Source organism: Panicum virgatum, chromosome 6K (genome assembly GCF_016808335.1).
Source record: "Panicum virgatum strain AP13 chromosome 6K, P.virgatum_v5, whole genome shotgun sequence".
Lineage (NCBI taxonomy): Eukaryota > Viridiplantae > Streptophyta > Magnoliopsida > Poales > Poaceae > Panicum > Panicum virgatum.
This window is the reverse complement of record NC_053141.1, coordinates 7,245,014-7,264,684: the sequence shown is the minus strand read 5'-3', so window position 1 is coordinate 7,264,684 and position 19,671 is coordinate 7,245,014. Positions and strand designations below refer to the sequence as shown.

The following is a 19,671-nucleotide window of genomic DNA, read 5'->3' as shown; positions in this document are numbered from 1 at the left end:
CGGCTGGATGAACGACAAATCGAAACCAGAGACTATAATTCACTAAATCATCTCCTTCAACTATACTACTCCATATATTCTTCCAACTTATATTGATTTACTATCTTACCCTTGATTAAATAAAATAATTTGGAAAATAAAATTATCACAGCTATTTTTTAAAAGTTGGGCCCACCAATTTAATAGGCATATGGTGCTTATGGGCCCACTATTAAGTATGCATCAGATGCCTATAGGTGCCTCTCTTTTTGTGCCTCTTGATGCTTATCAATTCTGAACCGTCGGATCGAGCCTCCTGAACCATCCATTTTTTCCCCAACCATTGTAAAAAAATTGAACTCTTACACATAATCTTTTCCAATCAAATTTTTATAAAATGATTTTTTAACATAATTTTCATGACACGTACAACTTTTACTTATAAATTTTTTCAGCATAACTTCTTAGATGATAATTTCTCGGCACATCTTCTACGATATGCATAACTCTTACCCATAACCTTTGCCAATCAATATTTTATAAAATAATTTTTTAACATAACTTCCACAACATTTCAGCCTACTTATTAAAGGATAATGTTGAACATAACTTACATGTAAATTTTATGAAAAAAGTTTCACACAACTTTGATGCATAAGTTCGGCATGCGTGCGTAAAAAATACTACTTCTCGATATAACTATTTAGCATACTTTGTACAAAATATTTGTCAGAAGAACATCTTGAAAGCACAACGTAAAGAAGGTAAACGAAAAAAGACTGAAAAAGAAAATGAAAGCGAATACCATGTATCACAAAATGTAAAGGAAAAAAATAGAAAGGAAGAAAAGGAAAGTAATTGATACCAGGCAAATCACATTGGTGTGTGCTGATATTAATTAACCGTATTGATGATAGAGTTTTTTTTTGAGATTACACAACACAACGCAGACATTCACAACGCACGCACATAGAAGTTTGTGGCTAAGACCCTCACGTGTGCAACTGGTATGAGCATATGGATTCTAAATAGACAAAAAGGCTTTTATATAACCTATATGTGCACGACAAACATTCGTATGTACATAGCTTGCGCCTTACAAAACTGTCAACACCCGCTGTAATTGGATTTGAGGGAAGAGACACTTCATGCGGAAAAGAAAAACCTCGGGAAAGAAAAGTAGTTGTAGGGCCACGAGCGAGAGGGCAGAAATGATTGCACGCGCCACGCGGCCGGATGCTCGCTCATACTCGCTCGCGTGATTGGATTTGTGTGACACCATGACCCTATGGCATTTAATCATTTTGTGACTAGTTCTCTAGAATTCACAAAACATGAACCATACTCACACACCTCCATGCCTATAGTGACGATCGAAGGCTTGATCGGCCAATCACCATAATAATGTTTTAAATAGCGAGCTATATGATTTAGCGGCACGGATCTGAAACCGCTATTAGCGCTGCAGCACTATAGCCCTCGACCTCCGCCTCCCACCTCTCCACGCTCCTCCGAACCTCCCTGAGTGCTTTTGCTGTCACGGATATGCTTGTCATTACCACAAGCTCCTCCTTGCTTGATTAAAAGGAGCTCAAGGAGCCATCAATGGTGCTAGCTATGTAGGGGCGAAGCCCAATATTGGCCCGTGGGTGCCCAGACAGGCACCCCCAGAATTCTTGAAATCCTTTATAGTATGTAGATCTCGGCCGTATTGGCACCCCTCCGGCCCAACACGAGGCACCCCCCATGCCCTCCATCCTCAGGTCCAGAAAGTCAAAGGCCCACTACCATCCCACGCTACGCCAACACGTTAGCTTTCGACGGAACACTCACGCCGCCGCCCTCGCGCCCGCGAGGCCGCGACTCTGTGCCTCCCGTCGCCCGCCCTTTTGTTTTCGCTAATTGAAACGATCGAGCCTACCATCGCCTCGCCTGCCAGACGCCATCGCCCATCGCCTAGACGCTTGTGATTCCACGACTCGAGCGACCACGCGCCCGCGCCGCCGCCGGCCACCCCTGTCCCTGTCTCCCGGCGTCTGCGGCCCGTCTTGAACTCTCGATCTCGTCGTCTGCTCTCTGTTTAACTGACGACGTCTGGCGTCTCCAGTGACCATCTCTCTGGATTGTGAAAGGCGACATCAGTTAAGCACCTCTTCCGATGTCAGTTAAGCAGAGACCATCAGAGGCACCTCAAGAACCGTCGTCTCTGCTCTCTGTTTGTTGACTGCTGTCCGTGTCTTTCTCCAGACTCTAGGTGCGTAGCGTAGCAGCATATGTATTTCGTATTGACTATTTAGTTTATTGTTTAGGTAATTAGGTATCCATTTTATCATTTTTGATCTGTATCATGTGAATCCATTTTGGTTATGCAAATGAATATATTATAGGTTATTATGGAGAGGTATTTTAGACGGAAAGCTAGCTGTTCGGCTGAAGATGAAATCAATTGGGATGACCCCGGTTTTAAGGAAAGAAATTGATTCTAATCATCCTAACCTTAGAGAAAAGGTGAGAAAAAAATATTTAGAGAATGGACCTTGTCAACCTCGCACAATAGATTTCCCTTTGCAAAAGGTTGGAGACAAAGAGAAGCAAAGAAGATTTATTGGAGAATGGTTTGATGAGTTTGGCCATTGGCTTGAATATAGTGAGAAAAAACATAAAGCATATTTGTTCGCTAAATAATTGACCTATTTGTTCTTTTTTTCCTTTAGGTTGGATCATATATTTTGCTATATGGAAATTCTTTTGTCAATGTTTCGGGCTTTTGGCTAAAGTGATCAATGTCGTGTTTCTTTATTTATTTTGCTATATATGGCGACTGTTGGTAAGTGTTGTTGCCCTATCCTCTACCTATTTGTGTATGTATAATGTATTGACTAGTGATTAAAATGATATTGCCATTATTGAAGTTCAATTTTGATGTTAAAAATTGCGGATTAGTTATACTATGAGAGTATGAGTCACTATATCTTGATGAAGTTGTGTGCACACGGCACCCCCACCCATTAGCTCTAGCTTCACCCCTGTAGCTATGCCCCTGGACCGTTCTTCCGATGATGGGATCAACTCCTCCTTCTCATCCTCCTCCGAGGATAAAAACATCCACCTCTTGCAAAGTCAGCACAGATGCAGAGTTGGCAACAACGGCCACAAGTTCGTTAGACATGGATGAAGAAGGGGAAAAGGGTCAATCATTACAGACTACATAGGGCCATATAAGATCTGCATTCGAAATCACGACGAACCCCATCAAAAGAAATCTCCATGAATGCAGCGCCTGATTCACTCTCTTGAACAAAAAGACAAAGGAAGAAATGAAGACCGTTGGAAACGCAAGGCTACTGCGGCAACGGGCCGCACTGTGCTATGCACCCACGACTCTACCTCCCTCCGCAGCATCGATTCACTGTCAGCACCAGCACCTCGCCACTGTCGGGGCCACCGACAATCATCTCCTCCACCATCGGTAGCGCCACGCCCTCTCCAGGCTCGGCAGAAGCCATTCGGCACCAGTGACGCTGCCTTGGGTGCCCCTGTGGGGACCTCCAGGAACCGGTCCCCAGTCCCCGGCTGCCGTGGAGCCAAAGCAGTTGTTGTGATATTGTTGATCTCAAATAGTTCTTCAACAACTTCAGTTTTGAGAAACTTCTTTCACCCGAAACTACAGTCATAAGTACAGTTAAGAGGATTCGATAGAAAACCATAACAAACTCTATAATCTTAAGCACTAACATCAAAGAATCTGGCAAAGTCACTTGCAGCACCTTTAATTCTTGAAAAAAAATCATTGATCTCAACATCGGATGAGTTATTATAAGAAAATGTTTCCACAAAAATCTTGCAGTGCAACTAAAGATCAGTTTCATCCAAAGATTTCAAATTTTCTGAGATGAACAAGAACCCAAAAATATTATCAAATTCTTTCATCTGTCCAAATCTAGTAGTTGATGAAGAAATTGCAGCATCAATCATAACATTGAAGTACTCCACTCTAATTGAGTCCACAACAGATTATTGTATTTCCTCATCTTGATCATTTTGTTCATCAAAATGTTTCTTTCTCTTTCCTTGAGGTTTTGTACAAAATTTTGGCTGTATATCCATTTCAGATGTAATGTGTTTTGCTGTATCCATGCTAGAAGTGAAACCTTCATCTCTATACATCTTGAAATATGATATGCCACCTTCAATATGTTTAGCATTTATGCTCACAATTTTAGATTGTAACTTCTTGATCACCTTATTTATAGATAATAAAATGTAGTGCCAAATAACCAAACCAACTAAAATTCAAAATTCTCAAGTGCACTCACCAAAGATTGGCATTCACTAATTGTCATTGAGTCACAGTCATCAGTTGAAGCCTTCTCTAGAGCTATTAAAGCTGATTTTATTTGAGTAGTTTGGAATCTGATGGCTTGAACGTTTTTTATTTGGCTTTCCTAGCGTGTATTAGACCATGACTTAACTGTCAATCCTAGGACATTGTCCACCAAAATCTTCCACCTTTTGGTAGACTTTGCAAACAATGTGTATATCTGTTGGAGATACAAAAAAAAGAATAGCGTGCCTGCAAGATTAACAAATAGTGAGTATCATACTTTTCCTAAATCAGTGTATAATAGAAATAATAGTTTACGGTGTTTACCTGCAAGAGTTTCGCGTATCACATAGAGTAAGATTTAGACTATGACATGCACACGACATGTATAGTGCTCTTCGATTAATTTCAAGCACCGCTTCTAAACACCTTTGAGTTTGCCCTTCATATTTGAACCATTATCATAGCCTTGTCCTCTAAAATCATTCTTTAATTCATTAAAAAGACCCAATCCTGATGTGGCATCTAGCTTCAAGAACTCTAGGATGAACTCCTCTACCTTTGGAACATTCCTCGACATATTGACACAAGAATAATTAGAGTCATTTGTTCTTCATGGCTCACGTCTAGAGTACAATCTAAAATCATAGAAAAAAATACTTCGAATCCTTGATAATCTTTAATACAGCTTGTTTCACACAATCTGAAAAAAGGAAAATAATCTCATTCTGAATTTTATGCCCAAGATAATGATGATGAATCTCACTGGTTTGAATCCGTCTAATATGGTCTTGCATCACGGGATCAAATTCACCCACCATTTCAACTATGCTAAAAAAGTTACCATTGTTATCTTGATATAGTTTCTCATTTTTCTCTTGAAAAGCCAAATTATGTTTAGCAAGGAACTTGACAGCAGAAACAATTCTTACTAAAACTTGTCTCCAACACTCTTTCTCCTTTGCAATTCTAGTACATGGGAAACTTTGTTACATGATCTAGGAGAGCGTACACAAAGGAATGGACATGAAACTACTCTCCACAAGTTGCTTCAGCTCATAAATTGCACCACCAGTCAAGTCAATTATTTGAACGATCAATGATAGATATGCATAACTATTTGATGGTGCCAGCCTGCTGGCTTATTTATTAAGGGAGAGTAACTCCAGCAATTTTTTTAAATAAGCCCTCCATCTTAAATTTGGAGGGTGGAATAAAAAATCACACTCCAGCAAACTCTCAACTAAAACCTCAATTTTGAGAAGGCCTCCAAATCTCTTCCTCCTGAAGGGTCTCTAGGGAGTCCCTCATCAACTGACAAATAGATTCTAACTTTTAAACTAAAAGATGAGGGTGAGATGGCCACTGCTAAAATTGAGGTTAACTGCCAAAGTTGAGGTTAAAAACTAGTCCTAAAAAAATATTCAAGAAGTAGAGGATCTCTTTTGAGGGCCATTGACAGAGATGCTCTTAGGTACTACTGAACACGCTAACTGGCTTAATACATGTTTGCTAATTTTTATAAAGCTTCAAACTAAATATATTCTGCATTATTTTTAAGTGTAACGCGATTATGCTCAGTAGCTATTTTGCAAACGACATTGCTAGCGTCCGGATGTCCGATGGAAGCATCCCCCATCGGACGGTCCACGCAACATCCAAAAATAGCATTTACAACTAGAAAATCAACATATGCACCATCAAAAATCAGTGTTTGCAACACCAAAATATATTGAAAAATTTTATTATCCATCCATCAATGATGAGCAAAAATAATCCGCCGCAACATCTGTTTCATGTTGTATGGAACATTCTAAATCTCAATAAAAAATTAGCGTTTGCAACATCAAAATATGTTAAATTTTTTTATTATCCATCCATCAATAATGAGCAAAAAAAAATCTGCCGCAATATCTGTTTCATGTTATATAGAATATTCTAAATCTCAATGAAAATGCAACACCCGGATAGACAACATCCATGTCAAATGTGCGCAATATCGCAACATCCAAATCTATTTTTGCAATATTCGCATAAAATACTTGCAACATTTTAAAATATCTACTGCAACATCATAAGATACCTATTTCCACATGACCACCTGTGCTCGCCACAACCTTCGATCCTCTTCAACCTCCAGAGATGCCCGCCATGGCTGCCCCCCAGAGCTCCTCTAGAGGCCGGTGTGGCCCACCCCTTGCAGGGGAGCGGTGACCAGGGTTGGGGGGGAGGGGGTAGGTGTGGGGGAGCGGTAGCCTGGCCCCATCACGTGCGCCCCCACTTGCTTCTTGCCATGGCTGCTGCCAAGAGCTCCTCCGGTAGCTGGTACGGGGGAAGTCGCGGGAGGAGCGGCGGCCTTTGCGGCTCACCCTCACCGCCGGGAGCGCGCGGCCAGCACAGGGTGCGCCCGGCTCGAGCTTGTATAGTGGTCGGCGCGGGGCACCCCCGGGAGGTTACAGGTTGGGACTCAAGCGTATGAGTGAGAGAGAGGGAGGGAGGGGGAGATTGGTGTGGATGAAAAAAAAATGTTGCCGGGAGTGGGGGTGGTTTGAACGGACCCCACCGTTTTTCATTAAGAGGAAGCAACCCGGCTTTTTTCCACTGCGAAAAAATCCCCGAACTTTGACCCATATCCGAGAGGGTCATGACCCGCACGAGCATAGCGAGAGGATTTTATTACCCGCAAATTGAAATTTGGCCCAACCAAAATTCAAACTCACGACCTGCAGGGTGCAGTCCGGCTGCTGTCGCAGCTTGGGTAACGAGTGGATAAAGATGATGGGAATGAGTGGATGAGAAATGGTGGAGGATGTAGCGTGGGCCTGCGTCTGATATTTTCACTCCCTACGCTCGGGTCCTGTTTTGCAAAATGCACTGTAGGATATATCTGTAACAGAATGTAACTCTCTTTGCCAAAACAGCTGGCGGCGGGTTAGGGGCAGTGGGATGGGATTGTAGTCAGGTGGACGCATCACCTCCTCGCGGGATACACGTACGCTGGCTGCTTTAATTTTGGCGTGGGCTCCTCGCTCACTGATCCCCACCCACACACAGAGGCGTAAAAAGAATTCTTCACTGTAGCTTGCACAGTGCGTGTCACCGTAGGTGCGGTGGGATGGAGACGAAGATGAAGACGATGATGCCCGTGGAGGTGGTGGACACGGCGCTGGTGGCGCCGAGCGAGGAGACGCCACGGCAGCCGCTGTGGCTGTCCAACCTCGACCTGGTCGTACCGAGGAGGCACACGCCGCTCGTCTACTACTACCCGGCATCCGCGCAGGGGCAGGGCGGCGCCTCCTTGGCGCCGGACCGGCTCAAGGCCGCGCTGGCCGGCGCGCTGGTGCCGTTCTACCCGCTGGCCGGGCGGCTCGGTGGTGCTGCCCCCGACGGCCGGCTGCAGATCGACTGCAACGGCGAGGGCGCGCTCTTCGTCGTCGCCAGGGCGGAGCACCTCGCCGGCGACGAGATCTTCGAGGGCTACGCGCCCTCACCGGAGATCCGGAGAGCTTTTGTGCCGTCGTCAGAGCCGGTTGATGACGACGACGCGGCGTCCTGCCCAGTGGCCATGTTTCAGGTGACTCTCCTCAGGTGCGGCGGCGTGGTGCTGGGCACCGCCATCCACCACGTGGTGTCGGACGGCGTGAGCTCCTTCCAGTTCATCCAGACATGGGCGGGGCTGGCCCGCGGCCTCGCCGTCGGCGCCGAGGCGGCGGCGTGCGGGCCGCTGCCGGTCCACGACCGGACCCTCCTCCGTGCTCGGCGCCCACCATGCCCGACCTCCGACCACCTCGACTACTCCCCGGCCTTCCCCACCCGCCGCCTGCGTCCCTCCCCCACCCGCGTCTACCCCGTCTCCCCCAAGCTCCTCGCCGACCTCAGGTCCCGCTGCGGGTCCGGCGTGTCCGCGTTCGCCGCCGTCGCCGCGCACCTCTGGCGCTGCGTGTGCGTCGCGCGCGGGGCCGCCGCCGCCCCGGCGGGGTCGGACACTACCCACCTCGGGCTGCCGGTCAATGTCCGCCGCCGCCTGAGGCCGCCGCTCCCGGATGGCTACTTCGGCAACGCCCTCGTGCGCGGCCTCGTCACCGCCCCGGTCGGCGACGTGCTGGACGGCTCGCTCGGGTCCGTGGCGGCGGCGATCAGGAGGGCGGTGGACGGCGTGGACGACGCGTACGCGCGGTCGTTGGTGGACTACCTGGAGCTGGAGCTGGGGGACGCCGCCAGCGGCCAGGCGGTGGCGAGCGAGAGCGAGCAACGCGTGCCGGCGTGGGACCTGTGGGTCGTGAGCTGGCTGGGCATGCCCATGTACAGCGCCGACTTCGGCTCCGGCGCACCAGGGCTCGTTGCGCCTGCGCACATGTTCTCGCCCGGCCAGGCATTGGTAACTCCGTGCGCCAACGGCGACGACGGCATCACCGTGCTCCTCGCTATGGAGCCCGAGCACATAAAGTGCTTCGAGAAGGCCTTCTACGGGGAGTGACATCACACCGTTGTTGACATGCATGCATCTATCTATACTATAAACTTATATATTATAAAAGTCGAAAATAATCGAAAATATTTCTCACCCATATTGAGTCGGTCGTACCCCTCACGCTAGGTCCATCTATCAGGATCGAGGGAGATAGGAGGCATACCGACCTATAAAAATCACATGTTGAAAAATGTTTCTGCCGAAAAGCGATTCTTTCTCACCGCAGAGTTAACTTACCCATCCACGTGTACCCGCTCGTCAACAATCCCACGCTCCTCACCGCAGCACGTGGCTAAGCGGCGAGCTCCGCGTCTCCTGCGCTAGCGTCACAGCCTCCGCCGCGCCATCCCCAGCCTCTGCACGTGGGACTGCTTCAGCCGCCTGTAGACACCACTGGACGCCATCGTTGCATCCATAGTCACAAAGTTCCTGGGTCGACCGGGTCGAAGATCGGTACTTTATAGAATTATGGTACGAGGGGTATACCTATTAGGAATGAGAATCCTAAATTTGGAGTATACCTATTACGAATGAGAATCCTAAATTTGGCACGTGACTCCGTGGTCTATGGACGGTGCTTGGGGTCGAGAGTCACGTCCCCAATGTTTATGGGACAATGACCTCAGGACGATATAGATATTGTTGGATCATGATCTAACTTATATTGGATCGGCGTATGGTGCATGAACCGTGAGTATGAAATCTAAAATTCCAAATCACACATTACACTCCAATAATGCAAAATTCGAAATCAACAAGTAGTCTGACTCTGACACACTGAAATCTGAATCCCAAAACTAAATATTTTATATTGGATAAAAAGCAAGACGACTGACGACGGACGGCCGCCACGTTCCTTGCTCCCGCTGTCCGCGCTCCTGCTCTTGCAGCACTCCTTCTGTCCTCCCTACCTTCTGCGCTCCTGTTGAAGTGCAAAGTGCAAACAATATTCAATCAGTACAAAACTTCATGTAAATTTAAAACTATGACCTTGAGTACTTGCAAACACCTGCTCCTGGAGGTGAACCAAGAAAAGCTCCAAATCAAGTCAAAGAGGTCATGCGTGGGGTTTTTTTTTTGCGACCGTGTCTAAGCATATTTTTCATTAAAAGGAGGTCATGCGTGGGGTGGTTGAAGCTTTCCGTAGAATAGCAGAATGTGTTGCTGAGAGAAAGACTTACCGAGAAGTGTTTACCGCATTTCACATGAAGAAAGGAATGTTTGCATTCCCGGCTGTGCAAACTGATGCAACCACTATGGGAGCCATTGACTGGTGGGCCAACTACGGCTCAGAGATTCCACTTTTGGCATCACTTGCCATCAAGCTAGGTTCTGTCTCAGCCAATCAGTAGTTTTTCAGCTGAGAGAAACTGGGGCACTTATTCATACATCCACAATGTGAAAAGAAATAGGCTTAATTCAAAAACAGCAGATAATTTGGTTTATGTCCGCTCCAACATTCGGCATTTGTCAAGGTTTTCAATGGAGTACAAAGCAGGCCCTAACAGCAACTGGGAATCCAGAAGATACTTCCTTGGAGGAATCAAGACTGAAGCTAGAGCAGTTGCGCTGGATGAATTTGGGGCATGATGCCGTGGTTGATGATCCTCCAAACGACTGAGCCCAGCCCCAGCCACTCTTCATCAAAGAAGAGGAATGCTAGAAACAACAATTCATAGGTAACTCAGTATGCCGTATGCCATTGTCTATTTAAATTTGAGACTTGTTACGGTGCTTGGAAGGAACCTTAGGTCGTTCCTCCTCTCTAAAATAACGTGGACCGTTGATTTAGAATTAGCACCGTAAAACATGACGATTAATAAACGTGGTAGTTTAGTAATTGTTTACAAGTCTAATACCTATTCCTCTAAGCACAATAACAAACACACCCTGCCACCTTATCTCTTGTCGTGTCAGGGGCGCTGCCGCCATTGCAGGCCAGGATGAGATGAAGCGGAGGGAGCTGAGATGGCATACGAGGCAATGACTGCATTTGACGATATACATTTGGCTGAAAAAACAAAATCAATCCACCAAAAATATTCTTAGCATTATTTTTTGAGGTGGTTCCTAGCTCATAAAATTATAGATTCCAGTCCACATCTTATATTATTAGGATCTACGTAGCGGGTTCCTCTCACTTTTTAACCCTTAGATCTTGACCCTTCAACAGTTTTTAAAATTTCCAAGCACCATAAAATTTCTCACCATATATATAGGTCCATAGCTGAACTAATTGAGCAGCCATAAGGGTGCAGGTAAACAGTTCATTGACGATCACACCGTAGGTCAGTACAGACAAACGGGAGAAAGTGCAGGTGAATTGGTCGCATGAACATCAGGTGAAATGAGTTGTGGCAAGGGAAACGAGAAGCCATTGTTGGGCCTGGCATTATTCGGCTTTTTGGACGGAGGCAGGGGTGTCAAGTACTGAGCCCAACAACTCACTTAGCCCAGAAACCATCCTTGTAGGCTTGTTGGAACCAAATCTACAGCGGCGAGACCCAAACAATATCAATAGCCCAAGAAATAAATCATTGTATGTTTTGACCAACGGACAACGGTACAAATATATTTTTTAGATTAAGGAAAATCCAAACGGTACAAATATCTGGTACGAGAGTTCATTATTTGGTCTCTTCTAGTCTTAACATAACAAGGTACATTCACACTGGTATTGGCTCCACAAAGAGTCGCCTTATCGCCTCTTTGATAGTGTGCGAAGAGGTGAATTTGTCGACGTTGTTCTGGTACATGTAGTTTCCAGTTCGTGCCAAGTTAAGCACCATACATGACACGATCTCTGTTTGCTCGGTGCTTGCAAGGTGATGCTGTACCATGCCCTTCCATAGATCTTCGGTGAGTTCTTTTAATCTTTTGCACGCTTCGTGCATCGTTGCTCCATGCTCCTTCATGTAGCACTGGACAGTGGAGACACTGTGATCCCCTTTTTGCTCACGCTGCAAAACGTGGTAGAAGAATAAATGATGGTCCACTGCTCAATTAGCGCTGGATTAGTATGTTGAAAATTATTCCTCTCACTTTCTGTGGAACTGGCTTAGTATTATTGATGAATATTGTCCGAGGGAAATACAGTTCAAGATTGAGTCAACTGGGGTTAAATGCCATGGGAATTATGGTGTTATTATCTAGGGTTGCAACTTGATGTTCAAGTGGATAAATATCACACAAACCAAAAATAAAAATTAGAGAGGTGTCTTCTTGATAAATAATGACACAAAACAAAATAGCAATAATATGCATGAGATAAATGCAACAATAATATAAAGATAATGCAAATGAACACCGAAATGCATAAAAGATGTAGAAGTACCTCAGTTGATGCCATGTCATCTGAAAGTCGTACAAATGTATCAAACGACCTGACAAGCTGAGGATAGCTTAGAAACCAGTCAAGTGCCTCTCTTGTTACTATTTCACCCATTCCGACCAACGAAGCACATAGTATTGGAGAGCCCCCGCTGCTTCTCATTGAAAGTCCAAGATGTTCACTCAATGTTTCCGGTATATAATTTTCATCGCGCCATTTAAGTTCCTCAATGTATGCTTGCACTAGTTGCTTTAACTGTGCCAAAATATACACGTGTTCCAGGTCATTTTGCATGTTGATATTACTTCAAAAAAAGGATGAAATTTTTTTAATACCAAATGAATATGTATAAGGAGAAATAACAAATAATGACTGCCCTATCTAACAAAGACAAACAATATCTTTTGTGTTCTTTTGGTGTGTGTGCTCGATCATAATCCTTTGTGCCCCCTACCCCTTTCTATCAAAATTGTATCTCAATCACCCTCCTTGGCAACGAGGATGTTTGCCTGATCTTGTAATCATGCTTTGAGCCTTTGAGGAAATGAAATCGTTCGGGTGGGCTTTCTTATTAGACCCCTGTTGACTTCAAGAAACAAGCACAGACATATTTTTCCAATAAAATGAACCCAAGAAACATTATGTTATTTTATTTTTGATACCATCGACCATCATATACAATATCAATACTGACCGCCTTTTTTAAATAAAACACACGGTAGCTCTTTCCAGTTCCTAGTTCCTCCTCAAATGAACAGAATGTCTTCAATAAGAACAGGTAGAAATCCCTTGTGTATTCTGGAAGCAAAGTTATGGCATCCTTGTCCCACCTGCATTTTAGCAAAATGTTAACACTTATGACTTAACTTCCTAGAAACATTGTCCGCTTAACCCTCTAAGCAAAATTTAGACTCAATTTACTCCACAGAACAATTTTAATTGGTCCAATCTATTCCCTAATGAGATTTCTCTTTTTTTTTCTCTGTGTACAAATTGAATTTTTAAGTTCAAATTTTTTTAGTGGATATAAAGCACAATGCCTTATGTTAAAGAAATATATTAAGAATTTTTCTTGTTTATTTTAATAGATTAGGGAATTTTAATACAAAATTGATCTTAGAAATACAATTCTGCATGTCAAATAATCATGAAAAATTCATATTGTATTTTTCTAGCATAGGGCATCATATTATAAGTCACCGTGCAAAATTTGAAATTAAAATTCCACTTGTACATGGATAAACTAAAAAGATGAATCTTATTAGGGAGCAGATTAGACCAATTCAAATAACTAGGGGAAGTAAATTGAGCCTAAACTTTATTCAGGGGGTTAAGCGGACAAAGCGAATTTGTGAGGGGAGTAAAATATATTTTTTTCAAAAAAAAACAAAACAAAACAGGCACATTCTATTAAAATGGTAGTAGATGCAATGACAGATACATGGTTGTCTCTAAGAGAACACACATTAGTTTTTAGGAATACTAGTTACAATATTCTTGCCTTTGTGTTTATATTTTAATTTATAAAATATTTTAATCCCATGCTAATAGCTTATACGTACGAAAGAAAATTGGAGTACTAAATTTACTTTTGTGCTTTTACATCCTGTTCAACTTCTAGTTCCCATTAATTAAATCAACACATTTTAGTTTTATACATGAACAACAGTGATGTTTGCATCCTGTTGAACCAAATAATTGGGCTAATTATACACTCAGAAAACTAATATAATTAAACGAATAAAGAAAATATTTGAGTAGGTGAGGGCAGTCTGACCTGAAAACAGCTTCGGCAAGTTGCATGCTCTCTTCAGTGGTAGCATATGTGTCAATGAAATCATCTAATATAGTAATAAAGCCCATCATCTTTGCAAGTATAATTCGGGAGTGAGAATATTGAGGCTCATGACATGCTCCATTCATCCAAAAATACATTTCCACTATCCTATTTCTTACAAAATGAAAGTTGGCTTCAACGTTGAGATTCTTCCACCACCTAGAATATACATAAGAATAAACGGATTTTCACAATGATTTAATCTGTGAGACCAGCCTATGTTCAGCAAGATATTTCTATAAACTCACGCTGTGACGTCTTTTAGCTCCTCACAGTAAAGAAGCTGCAAAAGGTTAAAGTTTAATTTTGCAAACTCTAATATTGCTTCCTTTTGTGTAGCCTCCTTTTCATAAATGGGTATATAGTTTCTCGTTTCCAAAATCCCGACCCTTCGAAAAAGAGGAGTGTCAAGGGCACATGACACTTCCTCAGCAAGTGGCGATTCCAGATTTTCTAGTCCACCTTGAAGGCATCTTCTGGTGAAAGAAATTGCCTCATCAAGCAATGGTTCTCCATGAGTCCTCAGATATGCTGCATTGTATAAGCTTAACAAGCTTCTAATATCAGCATCAACAAAATTCCCTTGTTTATCTTTAAAATTTAGAAATACATCTGCATATAGTTGTATAACAGTTACAATCAGTTGACCATATCTATGAAATTTATATTAGACAGCTTAATTAGATATGATAAACCTCACCAGATGGCACATTATAACCGCTTTTACGCAGAAGATAAAATCGACGAGAGACTATATTTAGATCACCATCGTAGTGATTAGAGTTGTAAACAATGTGCAGCAACTTGTTGATTTCATCCTCGTAGTGGTAGTCAAGACTAAGTCTCTGCAGCGTGATTATAAGGTCCAACATCGCTGGCAAATCATTTGAGCCTTTGATTATCTTCCTCACTTCTTCCCTTAGCACTGCAGCCCTTTCCCTCATTTGAATTTCCTGCAATATGGTTAGAATTGATATGAAATCCACAATTTTTTTTCTAAGACATAGTAATTATTGATAACTACAGTTGTTGAAAGTTTCTAATTAAAAACCGTGTGTTATTCATGTCTTCTTGGACAGAGATGTAATACATCATGCTATGGACAAGCTGTTCAGTTATTAAACAGTCAATTTGAAAATTGACATGATAATTAATTAAAATGATACTTCTTCTCATTTTGTAATAATACAGCAATAAATAGTAAAAAATATTTTTTTCTGATACATGAGTAGTGATCTAGCTATACATATATACACTCACTTGCTTTGAATTTTGGACTTTTGGATTGCGTGTGGTCAGTATGTTTAAAATTTGGATGCTGATATCTGTTTGAATATATCTAGCTAGATTGAGCTTTTGAAAATGGTTTTACCTAGCATATTCATAGTAGTTCCATAATATTATAACTTCGCAATGCTCTTTGTCAATAAAAAATTGGCTATCAAAGTATGGTGCCAATGTCCTTGCAAATGTAAAAAAAACTCGGTCGGTGGGGGAAGACCACCCCACAGTTTTCTATTAAGGAGGAGGTCCTAAGACCCGACCAACACCCCCCCCCCCCGAAACCCCGGCTCTTACCGAGCTTGGGCCTGGCGATATTCGTTGCTACTAGGCCGGAACCGCATCTCAGCCACGGGCCGTCGGGAAACCATTACCCCGTGCCGGATCGCCATCCCAAGCTAGGGAGCACAGCGAGGGGTTTTTTTCCCCACAGGTAGGGTAAATCCGCCCCACTGGGGATTTGAACCCCCCACCTATGAGGTGCCTTGGAAGTGCTTTGACCAGCTGATCTAACGCCCCTTGGCATGTCCTTGTGAATGTCCTTTCATTAAGCTCCACGTAATGTGATGGACTGATGTAACTAACACATTTTTTCCCTCTATTAAGCTTAACCAGGGAGTATGAAGATATTCACGTACATGATAAGGGGTTAAGTAACATTAATTTAACAATTTTACAACTTAACCCATCTTAAGGTACAACATATCAACATAGGCAGAAATATACCCATCTTAAGTTTACTAATTAATGTGCCACAGAAAAGCAGTACTTTTTTTTGAGGGAACAGCAAAGTAACTGTCTAACTGCTCAGCATAGGCAGAAATATACCTTTGGCAAAGTCGGCGGCTTGTGAGAAAGGAAGAAGTCACCCCAGAGAGTGGGGTGGAAGGTGGAAGCAGATGGCTTCTTGATCTCCTCCTGGCCGGAGCCAGGACCATCTTCATGCCCTGACGCCATTTTATCCCCCTGAACAACGCCTTGCTCGATGTATAGCCAACCTGCAGAGCCATGCATCAATGGGACTCATTGTGCTTCTGAGAAATCTCGATGGATGTACATGGTCAGAGAACGGATTCTTGCCTTACTCTGCAGTTATGACTCGTGCTGAAAAGCAGTGCTTGTGCAAAGTCTTCGGTACGAGTTTCTGGCATGCAAGAGATGGAAGTGATAAGAATGGGCATGCCCGACCCGTATACCACTATTTATATACTTTTGGTTCAACAGATGGGAATAGGTCTTATCTAAGTTTCGTCTTGATGATGCCAACTATCCTATATTCTATTTTGAGATGGTTTTCAAGAACAAGGTTTTTCTTTTGAGTGAAAGTTTCAAGGACAGATTGTCATCAAGTCACTTCTTTTTCCAAAGCCAACTATCCTATATTCTATTTTGATGATGCCAACTGAAGTGCACAATGCCTTCCATGGCTAAAATTAGGACATATATGGAAATCACAAAGAAACTATATACATAGATTAAACAAGGGACCACGATGTTTTTGGCCCTACTTTGAACCCCAATTGTGATTGGACCCCCACTTTCTTTCACTTTGCATTTTTACCCAAACTATTTAGAAACGAAGCCTCTGTTTACCTCTATTTTTAACACCGATAGCTGCATCCCGAATAAAACAATTAGAAAAATAACAAAAACCCTACGAAAAGACAAACATACCCCTTATCCGTTATCTTTTCTCCACGAACCAGATCGAGCTAGACCTCTCTCTTCCTCTTGTTTTCTCTCGCGTCTGGAAGCTGGTGCCCTAGCGACGGTGGCAGCGGCGGGCCTGGGGGGCGCGGCCTAGAGGAGCGCAACAGCGGGAGGGAGGCTCGGCCAGGGCGCGTTCAGGGTGGGCTCGGGCGGCTAAGTCGCCGCTCGGAGATGGCCGGGCGCGGACACGCGCGAGCGGCTTGCCGGGCAGCACGGCTCGCCTGGCAGCATGGCCAGGGGACTCAACGGCTAGTGTGCATGCTTAGTGTGACCGAATGAATCGGTGGTCCTGACTGGATTATCCAATGCTTTAAGCTTTTTGGCAGAATGGCAGATAACAGCTATGAGACGATCTCTAGCCTATACAAGGAGTTCCCTCGAGCCATTTGAGGTTGCTAGAGTTCAGGAGAACCATACAGATACTGAAGAGAATCTCCAATCCACTAGAGTGCTAATTGATCATATCTAAAGACTTTTAGCATAAGATTTGAGAGTATTAGTGCTAGGTTAAGTCTAGAGAGAGTGAGAGAGCAAGGTGTTGCTGCCTTATGGTTGGTTCTACAGTGAACAACTACTGTAATCTTGGTGTGTTGGCCCTCGGAGTCTTGGTGGCTCGTCGGCAAGTTATCGACCCCCCCCCCCTCCCCGACTTGCATTGGTGTGGAGCGGCGACGACGGCTTTGTGCGGGAGACATCGAGACCCCACCCTTGGTGGAGAAGCTCCTTAGTGGATACGACATCAAGGTGACCAAGAACTTGGCATGAGTCTTAGTGGCCTAGCCTTTATGAGACTGTTATCGCCATAAATTAATAGGATTAATTTATGGGCCGAAAGCAAGATGAGCTTAAAGCAGAAGATTAAGAAGGCTTGTAAATCGGCTCCTGCGTGAGCATTTGGGCCACATGGGCCATGTATTTATAGAATTAGTTCAAGATTAGAGATAGAGTCTGACCGGGACAAGATTAGTTTAGATTGTTTCCCAAGTCTCTGGACTATAAATATGTACCCTATGTTATTCATGAAGAAAGAACATCATCACGTCTCACAAACAATAATCTCGGCGCATCGCCACCCCTAATCTTAGGGTTTCATCCAAGTAAGCGTCATGCTGCCCTGATCGCGTCTTGCGATCAGGGCAGCGTTGTTCTTGCTTTTACCTTGGTATTACTCGTACTGAAGCGTTTTTTATGGCGAGTAGTACTAGTTATCTCGATGTTCGTAGCATGGCTTTTAGTAGATCTGTTGTGCTTTGTTGCTTATCATCTACGAATATCATGTTGTCTTTACGCGATCATGTTCTCATCTTATACTAGCTCTCGTTGCATAGAGTTAGTTGCGTAAAGGCAACACCCTGCTTCTTTTATGTCTAGTAGATCTAATCTGTTATGGTTTGCTCTTACCTCTAAGAGTTTGCGTAATATCTGTTGGATTAGGCCTTGCAAACGGGTTGGATGATCCAGTGGTGTACTAGATGCTTTATCTTAGCCTTAATAGGGATTGTTCCTGGAATCGGCTCTTGCTAGTTCTTAGCCCTCTGTTTTGGGTTATGGTTTAGTTATCTGTTACGTTCATTAGGCCCAGTCACGTGTAGGATGTTCCGATCTAGCAGTGAAGCTTTTACCATCGTGGATTAGATTAGTTAGATTTAATTGAAGCAGCTTTACAGTTATTTGCTTTATTTGTCATATCTGGATAGATACAGATCCAATCTGACACCGGGACTCGATCGGCTCTTTAAAGCCAATGCAAGAGTCGTCCCGGGGAGCCGACCACGGCTTGGACTTACGTTTCCACGTGTTTGTGTATGCAGGCTAATCGTTGCAAGCACGTTCGCACATTCCTGATCGGGTATAGGTCAGGTGGCACGTCCTGCGTCTTCATAAGCCGCGGCGCGCGCTGGAATTGCGGGCTGTCGACGAGGGAGCAGTGCCTGCCAGCGCCCCAGCAACCTCCCGGCTCTTCGTGTTGCCTGTCGCTGCTCGCCGGTGGGTTTCGACCGACAACACATTCTGGCACGCCCGGTGGGACACTTCTCGACAACAACGTGCCCTGGGACAATGTCTGGAGCTCAAGATCAAGAATCCGCTCGCAAGCCCATCACGTATGAAGAGCTCCCTCCTGAACACATGAAGAAGTACGATGAGATCAAAGCTCTGTTGGAAGCCGATCTCATCGGCTCTTTTGAGAGGACCCGCAACCACGGCATTAAGTGGAAGGGGTTCTCACCTGAAGGCGCTCTCGACAACGTAGATTTGTCTATACCATCAGAGGAGCACACCAGGGCCCTGCTTCAGGAGATGAACTACAATGGTGGCCCATACGCTTCATCGGCACTCTCAGAGCCTGATGAACGAGCTCGAGCATGTGGCACATCGCATCATCTAGGAGATAATCAAGAACCAGTACTCTCCATCGGGACCAACCCTGGGGAGTCACACAGAGGAAGCTGCACTGCATTCTAGGCCGCTATTGCCGTTCTCATTTGCGGCTCCAGAACCACAAAATTCGCCGATCTACGTCGTCCACAAGATCGGCGGTGATCCTGGAGAAGGCCAATTCCTCACCGAGCCACCCAAGAAGATCCCGCACGGCTATACGTGCGCCTACATCCCTGACAGCGTCAATCCAACATGCTCGGTGCAGATGGTAAACCCAGGAGCTTCTGGAGCAGACGCAGAGAAACAAGCGTGGCTGGCAAAGTACGCTACTGGGCCGAGTGCTGAGCCATCGGCCCCAG

General features: G+C 44.3%; 2 protein-coding genes across 2 annotated transcripts; one reads left to right on the top strand and one right to left on the bottom strand.

Annotated features, from left to right (window-relative positions):
* Positions 1-7,191: 7,191 nt before the first annotated feature.
* On the top strand, positions 7,192-8,980 carry LOC120711518 (putrescine hydroxycinnamoyltransferase 1-like). Its single transcript, XM_039997075.1, has one exon. It carries the CDS (start codon positions 7,419-7,421, stop codon positions 8,778-8,780), a length of 1,362 nt encoding a protein of 453 aa, XP_039853009.1. The 5' UTR covers positions 7,192-7,418; the 3' UTR covers positions 8,781-8,980.
* Positions 8,981-11,384: 2,404 nt separating this feature from the next.
* LOC120711515 ((S)-beta-macrocarpene synthase-like) lies at positions 11,385-16,371 on the bottom strand. Its single transcript, XM_039997074.1, has 7 exons — positions 16,052-16,371; positions 14,643-14,895; positions 14,191-14,554; positions 13,883-14,101; positions 12,800-12,935; positions 12,109-12,360; positions 11,385-11,734 (listed from the first exon to the last, which is right to left on the bottom strand). Exons 1-7 carry the CDS (start codon positions 16,235-16,237, stop codon positions 11,441-11,443), a joined length of 1,704 nt encoding a protein of 567 aa, XP_039853008.1. The 5' UTR covers positions 16,238-16,371; the 3' UTR covers positions 11,385-11,440.
* Between the last annotated feature and the right edge of the window lie 3,300 nt (positions 16,372-19,671).